This window comes from Eumetopias jubatus, unplaced genomic scaffold, assembly GCF_037043125.1.
Source record: "Eumetopias jubatus isolate StellerSeaLion01/CBP00866 unplaced genomic scaffold, mEumJub1_p1.0 scaffold_11, whole genome shotgun sequence".
NCBI lineage: Eukaryota > Metazoa > Chordata > Mammalia > Carnivora > Otariidae > Eumetopias > Eumetopias jubatus.
In genome coordinates this window covers 25,711,401-25,727,342 of record NW_028274817.1, presented here as the reverse complement: position 1 = coordinate 25,727,342, position 15,942 = coordinate 25,711,401, and the positions used below count along the sequence as shown (strand labels likewise).

The following is a 15,942-nucleotide window of genomic DNA, read 5'->3' as shown; positions in this document are numbered from 1 at the left end:
CCATCTGGATTGACCCTCAAACATTAGAGGCTGCTTCCCGGAGGCGAGAAAGTGGATACAAGCATTTTGCAGGGGTGGGGGGGAGCCATGTTGCTAGCCAAGAATGAAACAAAATGAGTACTCTTAGTGAAAATTCCATTCCTCCCTTATGGATTCCAATTAATCAAGGTTTTACTGTGTGTCAGAAAGCAGTAACTTCCTTTCCCACCAGTGTGAACTGATAACATTGACAGCTTAGCCAAGCTTTCGGCTCAGTTGAGTTTGCAGGGGCTAACCTGATGCCTAGAGCGTTTAGCACCTTCATCCTGGTCTTTTTCTCGTGTTCTTAGCAAGCCACGGAGAACCTAATTTTCTCACTCAAGTGAGTTGCAGAATGAAAAGTGAGTTGGATTGGATACATTGCTCTCGTAACTTCATCCTTCACCCTCAGCATGGTTACAGAGGAGCCATGGACTGTGTCAAGAAGCGTCTAAAACATCCACATGATGCCAAGTGCCCAGAAGTTTTCAAATAACCAGATGTTTGCTGTTGCACAAACCAAAAACAAATCTGCATGTAGTTGGCCGAATTTTTACTTTTCACCCCAAGGTTTTGGTATCCTGAAGACCCCTAAAACTTTAGACCGGCTCTTTGCTAATTACAACCAGCAATCAAGCTTTTCTCTTTTTCCTCAGCTGATACTGCTGCAAAGTTATCAAGTAACCTTATTGCCAGCCCACGATTTCCAGATGATCTGATTTTCAATATGCAAGTAGGAAAAACAGTTCAGTAGAGCCTAAATGTTTCCAACTTCTTTGACACTAGTGCTACCTGCCAGGCATCTTTCAAAATCACTTGTTTCGGTCATCCCTCCAGCCAGCCTTTTGAAATAAGTCAACCCCTTTCTCAGCTATGGATAATAGTATGATGAGTGCCGCATCTCCAACGATTGCTTATTCTGTTTCCGGATTACCAAGGAGTTTGCCTTTGTCCTCTCCCTTCTCGCTACCTGCTGTTTGCTGAGAGTGAGCAAGAGAAGGGGCAAGAGATGAACTTGAATTTGTTTTTACCACTATTTGGTGGTGATGCCTAAAGCAAATCAGTGGAGAAGGTAGAAAAGGCAGTGAAGCCCCATTAATCTGGAGCCCTCAGATTTACAATTTGTGACAAACCTGACAGGGACCAGTGGAGTGTCTACCCGCATAGCATCAAGAAAGGGGCCAGGAGAGGTTTGTTAAGCAAATGAAGAGTTTAGATTGTCAGCTGAATTTTTTCCTTAAGAGAACAAATTTTTTTCGCAAACGTTGCAAGCATTCGTTAGATAGAAACATATTTATTAAAAATCTATCTGCTAAAGTAGTTCTCACAAGGACCTCTACTACAGCATTGTATTATAGTGAGTTTGAATTACAAAACAGACCTAAAGTAATAAAGCTGTCATTCCCCAAGCCCGTTTGGTAATTCAGGACTTTCTCATTCAGACAGTCCTTCCCCTATGTTAGTCCAAATCAGCGAGGTTTGACTGTATTAGTAAAGTGGCTTGAGAATTACACTTCCGCATTGTATCTCATCCCCAGGTGACCTGACAATTGACTGTTGAATGTACCATCATTTCACGGAGAGTGAGACCCAGAGATGGTGGTGACTTTGAGAAGGTCACACAGCTAATGCTGTCACACAGCTAAATCTCTGCTGACTTTCAGGGTCACCTCTTGTGATAATATTGCAGACAGCAATTGATCACATAGACCCATCCAATGAGCAATGCGAAGCTGATTGCATGTGAGATATTTCCACGAAAACCAGGTTCATTCTCAACTACCTTGGTTACAAGGCAAATGGCATATTTAAGCCATTTCAGCCCTCAGTGCTGATTACTAAAAATGACAATAATCACAAAGCCTGACATTTATGAGTGCTTTTACTTTTTCAAAAACACTTCCACACCTATTATCTTTGAAACCAGGAGAGGGAAAAAAACCTACAATACTTATCTCTCTGTTTCTCTCCCGCAACCTTAAAATAACGATAAGTGGGCAATTATGTTAAATTGTTGACTTTTCCCCCCCGGCATGAGACATCATGAATTTTCAGCCTATTCTCAAAAAGTTACCCTTCTACGGAAGGAAGCGGAACCGGCAATTTTTCAGGCTGTTTTAAATGTGCACATGCTTAAACTAATACAACAGATATTTATTTTCTTTCATTTCCCTGATTTTATCTCATTTTCAGAATGCAAGGAATTAAGACAAGGTCAGCCACTGAGGTGGCCCCTGCACCGAAATCCTGCTTCTGTTTTAGCCATTTCCTGAACCTGGGCTAATAGGACCCAAACAAATCAGACCTGACCCTTCCTTGATGGACTATAAATGTACAGCCAAGGATCATGAAAATTAGAGCCGTGGTTTGGGAATTTTTTAACCTGCAAGTCACCCTTTTGTGTTAGTGCGTTATTACAATGTGTTGTGTAAATGCGGTAATTAAGAGCCAGTAGGTTGTTCCAGCGATAAACCCAGATCACGGGGGGGCTTGTGACATAGCCAGTGAAAGTCTGTCTCTGTAAATCACAGCAGAATAGGGATTTAGCTGCTGAATTACCAAATAAGCACATTAGCCTCCCTCCACAGCTGCCAGTCGCCTCAAACTTTCAAATTCTTCTGATTCCGCCCCCGCTTACCCTGCTTCACTCCCTTAATCTTGGGGAAAGTGCACCAGCTTAGCTTTCCTGTGTAGCTGTACCTTCCTAGAGGGGGTCTGCTCTATGAAACAAGCTACCTGTGCCTGGGGGGACAAGGCTTTGTAAGCCCTCCCCCCACCTCACCCTAAAATTGTCCCGGCTTTAGTTCTATCCAGGAATTTAGACTTCTAGTGTCCGTATTTTCCAAGCTGACAGTCAGCATGCTTTGTGTGCTTTGGGGAACACTGGAACAGAATATTTCAATGGAACCACCCTGAACCCCTTGACTGGAAGGAGAGTTGCACGACCAGTACCTTACCTTGCAAGGCACATCAGGAAGTAAGGGATGACAATGGGAGAGATGCAGTTAAACTTTGATTAAGTAAAGAAATGGTTGAATGATCATTATGATTTATAGAAGAACCTCATTAGAGAAATGCAGCTTTGTTATCTTCAAAACTATATAGGGACTAGAATAACCACTGTGACGCTAGGAAAGCATTTAGGGAACTTGTTTTCCTAAATTCAAAAAGTGGCTTGCAATTAAAATTAGTTGTGTTTCTTTTCATGTGGGTGCTTTCAAAGGACCTAAAAAGAGTTTGTTCTCTTAAGAAATTCAAACGCGTCCTTCCTTCCTATCACCAGCAATCATGTTTTTGATCTCCTGCATTTGCTTAGCAAGTCTCATATTCAAAGACGGTAAAAAGTTATACTTTAGAACAGCCCACTTTCAAATGCCCTCAGCTTCCTATTTGGTGGCCCTTAGCTGAATGAGATGATACTATGTTTCCCATATGTATAAGTGAGAGCCTCAGTTTTGTGTGTATTTCTTCTTCCATGTATGTCTACAATCCTCCTCTCCCATGCCACCATCTCTTAACCACTTCTCTTCCACACCCAGAATTCTTTGACATTCTTGGGCCTTGGGTCATGGATGTGAATCTGCATCTGCCTTTTACCTGCAACAAGATGGACCTTTTATTGGCAGAAGCCATCCCTAAAGGTAGACATTTTGGATGCCCAGGGTTAAGATGGATCCCAATGACTCTTTATTGACACTGTTATGTGTGTAGGCAAGAATCATTACAGATCGATGGCACTTCCTGGGTCTTAGAAGAAGTTCCTGTGAATCACCGAGACTGGTTTGGGATCAAGGAGTAGGGTGAGTATATTATGCTCTTCGTTGGTTTGCATGTCTCTGTGCTGGTGCTGCCTCCTGGAAGTATGAAGAACCTGACAGTTTTCTTTGCTGGTAGTGACTAAATTTGCTCCTTGAACTTTACTCAGGTCTTCTTCCCAAGAGCAAACCCTCACTTTCTCTCAAGTGGCTGCTTCAAGCAAGGGACCTTTTTTGCCTTAGGAACTGAACCAGTCCAGTGACTGCCAAAACCACTGATTTTTGCCAGATGGTGTTAAAGAATCAATTCTACCACCAGGAAAAAGTTGTAGTCCAGAAAAAAAAATTGTTTTAATTAATCCATTCTAGCGATTTTTTTTTTTTTTGGGAATTGCGTGGCCTTAACATGATTTCTATGATTAAGACATGATGATTTGCCTTTGGTGTTATCCTGATAACTTGAATGTGTTTCTTATTGACAAATAATGACTAAAATGTTCAACACCTGAGCCACTGAAAGAACAGCAGGAGAGAAAAGCCTGCAGGTAAGAATGCTATTATACAATTGCCGACAGGAGAGACACGGCCACAGAGGCAGAGTGAAATGGTGTGTGTCTCTACCCTTTCTGCCCCACTAAGACGAGATCATTTGGTTTCCTTTCATCTGGAGAGAAGGTTATAGAACTACACTCTCCGAAAGGCAAGACAGCCATGGAACCGAGACGTGAAAGATTTGAAATGATTGAAATATATGCAATGAGGGTGGGAGCTGAAGTTGGTGGAGAAGGGTGGGGGCAAATTTATGGAGAACAATGGAAATCCATTCTCTTTTGACTTTCTAGAGAGCGGTACAGCATTTGGCCCTTGGCACGTGAGGCAAATCCCCATTGGTCGCAGGTGGCAAAAGTGTGTTGCAAGCACTAAATTCCCCATAAAGCTTAATTTCATCTGGCCTTGAAGCAAATATTTCTCAAAATACAAACTGAAGGCAATGGCATACTTTACATCTAAAAAAGAGAGCGAGAGAGAGAGCAAGAGAGAATGAGAGGGAGAGACTGAGTCTGCTGGTGTGTCTTACATAGCCTCACTGCTGGAAAGGGCAGAGAAGTGGATGCTGGACTGCGTGCTAGGAAAGGATGGAATGGGTCCTGGCCTGGCAACCGGTAGTCAGCTTTCAGATCTGACAGATAGAGCCCATTTGTTGCAATCTAATGGAGCGTAAGCTAAGACTGATTATTTTTCTATGGGTCATGCTCAAGAGAGGGCTTTTGGGGAGAAAAGAAGATACCGACACCCATCAGATTAAACTCTCAATGAACATTTTGCCTAGAGTCGGGGCATGAACTCGACGTCTTCAGAAACACGTGTCATGTGAGTTTCTGATCTAACGTGAGATCGGTTTCTGTCTTGTCTGGCTAGGTTTTTCTTTCTTGGTGCCATTGGGATGAACTAAAGGAAACACATTTATAAGTCGTAAAGCCCAACCAAATTTGATAGTTTGAGTTTTTAATGGCTCTTAAAACAGAGTTTTCAAGTGCATCATATCAATTATGACTTGGGGAAGTATCTGTGGCCACGTTTTAACCAAAACTGGCTTCTCCAGATGCTTAGCATCTTCCCTGAGCTCCTTCTCTCTATCAGGGACAAATGGAGTAAGAAGTCCTCCCAAACAAATTGGGTTGTGTGAGTTAGTCCACAACCAATAATGGTTTTGGATTCCTGTTCTAAAGGGAGAGGTTGGACAAAGTCCCGGTTTGGCAGAAGTCCATCAGTGAAATTCACAACTTGTGGACTCAAGGGGTCTATCAGTTTGATCTAAGAGATTATCATCTATAAATGCATTGGCTTTACTCACATATCCACAAGTGACTTCTGGAGCTGCTTCTCTAGCATAGATGCTCATCAATAGGTTTCAGTCACTAGCATTGTTAGGCCCTTAGTAAAATGACTCACAGCTTTCAACTCCTCATGTTATATGCATGCATTATTGAATTTGCTCTTTGCACTTGCATTAAATTATGGTCTAATTAGCAAGGAGTTAAATAGGTCTCAGCTACATTTGTGAACTACATAGATATAAATTCTCACTCAGAGGGAGCTTCTAGCAGCTAAGCTCTGCATAACTCTGCAAATCATTGTAGCTGCCCCTGGGGGCTGAGGGTTGCCTGGGTGGCCAGAGCCCAGTAATGCCAGCAGTCGTATGGAACATGCTCCCAGGTTGTGGAGAAAGCTCAGGCTGATCCAAGGGTAGAAGGATTGAAATGACTTAAATCCTCATTCTCCTAGAGTCCTGCATCCAAAAAGCCCTGTGAAAGAATTGGATAGAGATTTTTTTTTAAGGGCTCCAGATTCTAGTGTAGCCTAGGGCATATACTGAACTACGATGACCTCCAACAGCTAGTGTATGGAGAGGTGACCTATCCCACGATAACCAACAGAAAAGAATATAAAGGACCTTAGAGTAAATCCTTTTATCTAGCAAAGAATCTTCTCTTGCTTGGTCATCAATTGGCTTCAACTTAATAAATCAAGACCTACCTGGGCAGAGATGTCTCTAGCTGCCTGTCTGCACATGCCTGTGATTTCCTGAATGATGCTAGGAGTTTTTCAGAAAAGGTGAGGGAAGCAAGTGAGCAATTGGGAAAAGTGACTTGTCCCCGTGAGAACCTGAAATATCTTCAGTAGAAAAACCAGTGAAAGAGAGGATGGCTGGCAATCCTCCCTCCACTGGGCTGAAGACAATTCTAAGAAGTCACTCAACAGGAAAAAAATCACTAGGTACCAAGAAGCAAGGGTCAGTAAGTTGGAGTGAGGTTTAGATGAGGCATGGGGTGAGGGGAGGGCTTCCAGCTTAGGTTGTGATAAGCTTCCATTGTCATCATCCAGATGTTGGGTTGTTAGAGCAGGTTCTTCACTAACTATGCAAATACATCATGCTTACTCATATATTTCTTTTACTTCTCTGTGATCTCCTTGTCTGTCTCTGTAAGCTATGTATTTATACATATATCCACCCCTCCTAAGGGCACCATTGAAGATCTTCTGGCATCATTAATTAAACAGGCATTTGCTCTTTAGGTGTCCCTGCTCAGAAAGGAGAAGTGAAGCCATTCAGAGCAGAATCCATCCCATAGTCTCTTGGGCAGATATATCATACTGCCCCTGGGATCCTGTATTTTTCAGGCTCAGAGACATAGCCACAGTACAGATTTTTATATCAACACTTCCAGGATCACCATTGGGAGGAAGCAACTTGGTCATTAATTCACTAGGCCATTTTTTCCTTCTTTCCCACTCTGGGAAAACTCAGCACCCTTGCATTGCTCTCCCCACACTTCTCTGTTCTTTGTTCATGGCTCCAGACTACCTATTTTGGGGTATTTCCTGAACTCAAAATTGAAAAAGAAATAGGACACTTCTTTTGAAATATATCAAAAATTTTAGTTACTTTTTTTTTAAGTAAACAGTTTCCACATTCACAGTAAAGGCAATGGTCTTCTTATCCTAAAACTGTCTCTGTATGTAACACTGGCCATCACTAAGTTAACACTGACCCAGCTGGCACATGCCAGGAATGAGCTGGAAACCTGGACACCCACCACCCAGGCCTGGATGCCTTGGATTCATGAGCACCGTCCTTTGTAGCTGAGGTCCTGCCAGGTGTGGATGGCAGAGATAAGCAAAAATCTGTATCAGCCAGTTACGGGTTTTTTTTTTTTCCAAAGTAGGACTCATTTTCAAAACATTATGATTTATATTACATACAGCTAGTGTATGGAGAGATGACCTATCCCACGGTATAGAAAAAATAGATGTCACTCCATGACTATTCTCCATGCTCAGGAAAGCTTCATGTGCTTTCAAATGACGCTAATTCACCTCTGTTCTTATGCTCTCCATCTGCTCACCAGTCCGTACACATTCCTATGACTTCAGGTGCTGCGGATCGTTCTCTTCTTAGGGGGAGCTTTACACTCTTCCTCCCCGAACAGTTTTTAAACAAAACGGAATAGAGTGTTGGAGTTTGTAAATAGTTACTCTGGTCCATGTCCCATTTCCCAAAGAAGCTTTGTATTTTAACAAGGAATGTTGCGCACACTTAAAGGTATGCGAATTTCAGGTCCCCATGAGGAAAATATTTTTGGAGCGGGGGACACTTCCCAGACCTCCTGAAATTACACCACAAAGCTCTCCTGGACCCTTGCCTTCGTCTTGGGAGCGCTGTACTCAGCAAAACGTTCATAGCAAGCCCGCCAAAGGGGAGAATGCCTGACTAATTTCCATGATAGGAATCTGACCTAGTTTGTTTAATTCTTTCTGTTCTCTGTTGAGGTGAGTACAATAAATATTTCTGACTTATAATTCTCTGAGGTATCAGTTAAGGGCCTGCAGTAACTGCTCTGAAGCCTTCCCTTGGAGACCTATGGCAGCAGTGAAAGGCCCCAGCCACCAGATATGCCCTTGCTAGGTTGATAGCTATGTGGAGTATGGTGGTCCCCAAAGACAAACTTCATTAGGAACATCCAAGCACGAAGAACAAAAATAAAGAGGACTGCCACCCTTTCGTGTGTTCCATTGGAAAATGCACTGTACAGAGTTGAACAGATATTCATTTGCCCTCTGGCCTGCCCCATCATTTGCTGTGCAGGCTTGAGCAGGTTGCTTAACCTATCTGTGCTTGGGTTTCTTTACTTACCAAGTAGAGGCCATAAATCTCCCTTCTTAGGGTGATCATTAAATTCGAACAATAAGTAGAAGTATGATAATTTTGTGAGATTCCCAGGCTGAAAAGCAAAACGCTAAAAGAGAGTTATCTATTCAACAAGCATTTGTTGAGAGAACAATTCTAAGCGGGGATACCAATATGTAAGCCACGGTCCCTGCTCTTGAGAAGCACACAGTTTAGGGGGAGTTATGAGACATGGGTGCAAATAATAAGGAGGGGAGAAAATACTGAGGTGGGGAGCGAAAATGGCTTCATGGAGAAAGCGACATTTAAAATGACCAAATGCCCACCTAAATCCTCTTCCTTTAAAATCTCAAATTGTGCGTGCGTGCATGTGTGTGTTGGGGGAGGGTGTCAGCACATGCGGTTGGTTCGGATTGAGCTGGGCAATACATCCCGTAAGGTACAGTAAGAAAGAAAATCCTGGCAGTGATTTCTGATTACAGCTTTTATGCTCCTTGGCTGTGCTCCTGCTTGAAATGTTTGTTTTTCTCCTTCATTTTTATTTAGAAATTCCCAAACGCACATTGGTTCCCTGCCAGATTTCATAAGCCCTGGGATTTTTTTTCCCCCAAAGACTAAACTTCTAAAAGTATATCATTTGTCAGGTTTCTCTAAAGTCCCGGGGCACCGGATGAGGTCTGGATGCTCTAAGGCAGGGTTTCTCAACCTCAGCCCAGCTGACCCTGGGGACTCTGGGGTGGGGGGCTGTCATGTGCACGGTAGGGTGTCTAGCAGCATCCCCAGCCTCTATCCACTAGATGCCCGTGGTGTCACCCCACTCAGTTGTGACAATGAGAAGTGACTCTAGACATTGCCGAATAGCCCCTGGAAGACAAAAGGACCCCTGATTGAGAACCTTTGCCCTAAGGTAACCTCCATGGTAACCACGGAGGCCACAGACGTGGAGAGCGGTTACCAGCCTTTCTGTGGAGGCCACTGGATGGCCTTGGGGAGGGCCAGGCCATTTGTCAGAAGTGGCATTCTAAACTGCTGACATACTGAGCCTGGGTTTGGGCAAGAGTGGATGGTGGCAACCTAGGATAAGCCCTGGCACAGGAAAAGCCTTCCCTCCTCCCAAACCGGTGCTTCACAAATTCTGCTTTGTCCCAGGACCCCTTAAAAACTATAGGGAACTCCCAAAAGATTTTGTTTATGTGTGTTATACCTACTAATATTTACCATACCAGAAATTAAAATGGCATTTTAAAAGCATGTATTCATTAATTTATTTTAAAATAATAAACCCAATATATGTTAACATAAATAACATACTTTTTATGAAAACTGACTTAGTTTTCCAAAACAAAATTAGTAAGGAGCGGCACTGTCCTATGAGTTTGCAAATCGCTTTAATATCTGGCTTCATAGAAGAGAATAGGATTCTCATTTCTGCTTTTTCCTTCAATCTGTTGCAAGATCACATGTTGTGAAGCCTCCAGGAAACTCCACTGTGCAGCAGGAGGCAATGAGAGTGAGAAGGGCAAGGAAGGTCTTAGTATCATTAGAAAAATAGTTTTGATCATGGGGACCCTCTGATGAAAAGGTTTCAGGGATCCTCTGGGGGTTCTTGGGCCACACTTTGAGAACTATCCCCTAAACTAACATGTAACACTCTTATCAACCTAGCTCACTTAATGGTTGACAACCTTCTTTAAAACCCAGGCTCTCTAGGGAGATATCTCTATTTGGACCATAGCGTGAGTGCCTTTAATCACACTGCTCTGTTCCGGAGATCCAGTAAGAGCCACTGTCCTAAGGAAATTGAATGAAGTCATCTGAAGAACATAGTAACTTGAGGGAGGACAGGGACCAGTAAGGGCTTCATCAGAGAGCAGCGGGAGGGCGCTGCGCCCTGTACAATAAGAAAGGGGGAAGCACAGAAAGGAGAAAGAAAATGCTTAGTACTTTGTGCTGGGCTCCTGATGGAATCAGGCACCCTGGTGCCATTGGGAAGCATCCCCCTACCATCGGAACCTGGGTGCCAGTGCCTGGCTTAAGGCATAGCACTGGGGGTGAGCTGGTGATAAAACAAAAACTAATAAGGGGAAAGGAGAAACAGAAGGGGGCCAGACAGTGGGAAGTAGGAGAGAAGGCAGTTCCAACACTGATCTCAGGGCCATAGATGGCCTGTCTGTCCTTTAAAAATCTTAGACTTGGGGCGCCTGGGTGGCTCAGTCGTTAGACGTCTGCCTTCGGCTCAGGTCATGATCCCAGGGTCCTGGGATCGAGCCCCGCATCGGGCTCCCTGCTCAGCGGGAAGCCTGCTTCTCCCTCTCCCATTCCCCCTGCTTGTGTTCCCTCTCTCGCTGTCTCTCTCTGTCAAATAAATAAAATCTTAAAATAAATAAATAAATAAATAAATAAATAAATAATAAAATAAAATAAAAGTCTTAGACTTGGGGCACCTGACTGCCTCAGTCGGTGGGGCGTGCAACTCTCCCTCTCAGGATTGTAAGTTCAAGCCCCATGTTGGGCACAGAGATTACCCAAAAAGAAAATCTTTAAACATAAATAAATAAGTGAAATTAAAAGTCTAAGACTTAACTCTCACTGTCAAAAATATCTTAAAGAGGCTCCAAGTTTTGAGTATCTTTTGTTGCTTTGCATCCCAAGCCAAACCTGTTGGCATTTGAGAAGGCTAAGGTTCTGAGCACTGATTGAAGGAACTTGTTTAAAATATAAAAGGACCTCAATTTCCTGGTGAGATACAAAATGCACATATTCTGGCTGCCAAGCCCAGCACCAACCGAGAAAGTGTCACCTCCCTGACACTCAAGGTTTATAGCTTTTCAAATCTCAAGTACTCTGAAATTGCATATTATTTTTAAATGATGATACATTTCTCGGAATATCTCAGGATGAGATGGTCCCTCTGCTTTCAACAGCAAAGGGGGAGAGAAAGGAAATAGGCTTCGAGGACTTGGTCCGATAGAGGCCACATCTCTGGGACTACAGGAAGTCTTCTCAATGACCGGATATGTTGGTGGCTCCAACATATCCCAAATAAGCTAAGAAATTTTTTGGCATGTTCATAGTCACAGAAATGTGTCTGCTTTCCCCCTTGTGAACTGGTGGTGTTCAGCATAACATGCACTAGTATTCGCAATATTGTTCATGTGACTCTGAACCCACAGTAGCTTATTGCATTGTAATAGAATTATGCCACCCTCTAAATATAATGCATTTTTTATCTGAAGTTACAAGAGATACTTTACTTAAAATCCATTAGCTCTAGAAAGACGACGGGGTAAAGGTCACTATTCCTATTTTACAGCTGAAGAAATTTCTAAGAGAAGAAATCTTAACCTGGGACCAGTAGGGTTTCCTGCATCTGCCCAGTGGCTCGGACAGCAGGCCCAATGCTTTAAGAGGCGAAGGGCTACAGAGCAATGGCCTGGCCTCCTGGAGCTTTAGGAGCCTCTCAGTTGAGGAAGTCTTCTTTTAGGAGAACAGCTTACCTAAACTGCTTCTCTACAGTACTACCCACAGTGGCAGAATCAGTTTGCCATCTTAGACCATGCCATATTAATAATCCATTTTTAAACAGTCTGGTTCACCCTCTCGTTATCTGAGTTGACCACCGACCTACGGCCACACCAGAGAGACAGCCAGTCAGTAACAGAAACAAGCCAGAGTCCAGTTCTCTCGTGGTTGAAACCCCTCTCAGCCACAACTCAGAGGTCCACGTTCCACTCTCAATCCTAAGGCCAGGATGTGCGTAAGAATTCAGTTTGTGGAGTGAAGACATGTCTGCAGGACAGTTCTTTCTGAGATCAGTTTCATCTGGGCAACAGATCTGTATAATAAAGGACAACTAATCAGAAGGCACGTTGTGTACATAGAATCTACTTTCTCTTCTGTTCCGATTCATCCTTTTGTCTTGTCCCCCCCCCCCCCCGCCCCCCGCTCCTCCATAGAGCTTGCTTTCTGTCTGGAAGTACAACAAGACACCCGGTTAGATCAAACCTAACACACCTCCGCCACAAAGCTACCACAAGCTGCCGCCGGACGATTGTCACTTGGGGGGAGACCCCCTCCCCACCACACACAGCCTATCTGAGGAGTGCCTGTTTTTCTATCCTCATTATTTAACAGTGTGTGCCGATTACTCAAAGCGATATGGGCAGGCCCTGGTAAATATAGCGTTGCTGTAGTGTTAACTTTTTATAAGGTAATGCTCAGGTTGCCTGCAGTGTTCTAAAATTACTCTGTGGCCAGGGCCCCCTGCTTTATCGCTTTCTATAGTTTTAAAGTAGTTTGAAGCTTGAATAACATAAAATAACATAATATAATGTTATTTATGTTATTTCCCACGTGAAGAACGCCTGTAAACCTTGCAGTATTGAAACTCAGTGAACAAGGCATCTTAGACAAGCTGAAAAACAAATGGTGGTACGATAAGGGGGAATGTGGAGCCAAGGACTCCGGGAGTAAGGTCAGTCGCTGAAGGTCTTTTTGTACTGATTAGCAATCACATTTTGAACCACTGTTTATTTTCTACCCCAAAACGGCTTTCCTTCCCAACACACCCCCCCCGACACAGTGGGACCCCTTTATAACACCAGCGCTAAAGGCACGAGGTGGGCGCCCCGCTGGCAGAGACCTGCTGCAGAGCATCAACCATTGACCTTGAGCGGACCGAGCTAGTGTTGACATTGGAACGCAATCAGGCCCACCGCACTTCCAAAGCTGTGAAAAGACAGAGCTGTGTTATAAGGGGGTTTTACTGTATTTCACATTTCGAAAGTTCAAAGAGAAAACCTAACAACAACCACAACCAAAAAAAAAAAAAGATCCAGTTGTGACAGTACTTTCTCTTAACCTCTTACAGTGTCAGAGACTTTGTAGTTGTAAATACCTTTGGTTATTTGTACATTATGTCGATCCCATGTGAAAACAGTCAAAGAAAGAAATAATAAAGACTGGTCTCTGTAAGCAGAGTGATTAGCCCCCTCCCAGCTGCTGTCATATTGAGTTCAGCATCTATATGGATCTCAAATATCATTAAGTCTGTCACACTTCTCTCTTCCAAAGGTGTCATTTGAATCTCTGTACGTAATACTTTTGAAATTTAGTCGCATGCTCCTTAAGGGTATACATTGTCAGGATAACATCACATTGATAAGCATGAAACACTCTTCCCCGCCTCCTTCCTGCCCCCTTTGCTCCCCTAAGAAAGTTCTTTTTAGTTTCAATTTTTGCCTTGCCTTTTTTTGAACTAATATTGTGGTATCAGTTAATTCATTTCATGAAATGCCACTCATTTCCCTGTGCAGTGAACCATTTTGCTACTGGTTTTCCACATCCCATGACAGGGAATTCTGTGAAACTTAAATACGTAGAAATGGAAACTGTTCTTGTTGCTATGACCTAACGCGGCTTATGTCCAAGGCTATGTCCTTTTCCCCCGTCAAATACCACATACGTGGAGCAATCTCAGGGCAGAGGGAGGGTTGCCAGAACTGGTCCATTTCCTAGTGGACTGTGGGGCATTCCTTGCAGAGAGCCTGGCCAGCCTCCTTAAGGAAATGATCCATTGTTTCATAAGTGACAGAAATTCCCACTTCTCTAGTTACCTGTCATTCACCCTAGAAGAGTGACTATTTGAGAGGTTGTTGTAGACGTGAGGCTCACACATACCCCCTCCCCGACCATGCAATTCAATTCCAATTGGCCTTCTTATTAAAGTAAACAAGTATAGTGCTGGCTCCTATAGCAATAGAATTAGGACGTGGCCATTATCTGTTCACTGTGTTACCATGTCAATACGATATCCAATTTACTGATGTGACAATCTGGGTATTCCATTCAACGGCATTCAGCAGCAAAATGGTTACATTCCCTCTAAAAAGACTACAAAATGCTATTTTATTTTATTTTTTTCAAAGAAAGGCTCCGGGCCCTTGGTGTGTCCTACCTCAAGGTAGGGCTCAAGGCACCAACTTTTTTCTTTCCATTGTTCGGCAGTTCAGTTTTTGCTTTTTCATACAGGCAGATAGTCAGACTTGCACAGTTCGACCTGAAAGTCACTGACCGGCTTCCTCAATTTTTTTCTCCCATTTTAAATAGAAAACAGAGAAGCATAGTATTTTTTTTTTTTTAATAATTCACTACATTCCCTGGAGTAAAGCTAAAAATGAGCTGGATTTTTTTTTTTTTTTTTTAATCATCAGCCTTTTAGAAAAGCTTTCTGATTTGTATGGAGCCAATTCAGGACCCAGTGGGTCCTCCTGACAGTTTTCCTTAAATTCTCAGGAAGATGGAAGGGAGCCAATTCTTTGTGCTGGGCCCTTGTTCCAGCAGCGTGAAGACTTGCTGCCCTGAGGATGCGAGCTCAGCAACCAGTCCCCAAAGGGAGCAATCTCTCAGCCACCAGGGGAAAGGGGAGAGTTAATCCCTTTTAAACAAACCCTCGCTAAGTAACTCCTCAGAGAAGAATATCAGGAACCTCTAATATTCTCACCTGGTATCTTAAAGACAAGTTGTTGACAAGTTTGTCACAGGGAGAATGAGGGAGAAAGGGGCGTTGCGGGCCAGAGAGGGGAAAGAGTGCTTCAAGTTCCCAAATGAAAAGAGTGTTACATTTCTAGAGATTATGGCACATCTCAACTCTGGCAAATGGCACTTTGCGGCCAGCGGAGGAATGAATTGGGCTTGTGTTTACACTTTTGCTCCCGTGCCCAAGTGCTGTTTTATTTAGTCCTTGACACCATTTTGAGGTACCAAAGGAATTAAGGAGTCAAAGTAAATGAACAGCTAGGTGAGGACCACAACTGTCAACAGAAGCACAATCTACCATCTTGCAGGCCATTGTGAAACATCAGCCAGTTGCCAGAGTCGACTCATAACACTTATTTACATCAATGTTTAGTTATTTTGCAACTTAGAACTATCCTATATAGTTGTCATGTATTGTGATGTCCCATTGCTTGTGTTTTCCCCAAGAACTAATCGCGTTGTTCATTTCTCTTAGGACAAGACCAGCGCTCTGAGCCTGAGCAATGTGGCAGGCGTTTTCTATATACTTGTCGGAGGTCTGGGGCTGGCCATGATGGTGGCCTTGATAGAATTCTGTTACAAATCACGGGCAGAGTCCAAACGCATGAAACTCACAAAGAACACCCAAAACTTTAAGCCTGCTCCTGCCACCAACACTCAAAATTACGCTACATACAGAGAAGGCTACAACGTGTATGGAACAGAGAGTGTTAAGATCTAGGGGTACGGTCAAGGTCTAGTAAACTAATCAGCCTTACCTTACTATATGTTAATCTCTCTCTCTTTCTCTCTGTTTTTTTACTTCAGTTTGTTGTTTCAAGTATGGTCTGTTCTTTGCAACCATTTGATTCTTTGAGAACAATGGTTGCACTTTCTTGTCAGGCGGTGCTGCTTTTCTAATAGCGCCGTCGTAATCGTACTGTGGTGTGTGATCCAAAAGGA

General features: G+C 43.3%; 1 protein-coding gene across 2 annotated transcripts in view; it reads left to right on the top strand.

The window, feature by feature from the left end:
- Positions 1 to 15,721, top strand: part of GRIA3 (glutamate ionotropic receptor AMPA type subunit 3) — a 272,830-nt gene extending 257,109 nt beyond the window's left edge. The window contains exons 14-15 of one of the 2 annotated variants that reach the window (XM_088028930.1): positions 12,823 to 12,937; positions 15,476 to 15,721. In XM_088028930.1, the coding sequence (XP_087885056.1) occupies positions 12,823 to 12,937; positions 15,476 to 15,721 (361 nt within the window). The remainder of the gene's footprint in view (positions 1 to 12,822; positions 12,938 to 15,475) is intronic. The other variant, XM_028122723.2, reaches the window with a different exon arrangement.
- The last annotated feature ends 221 nt before the right edge of the window (positions 15,722 to 15,942 follow it).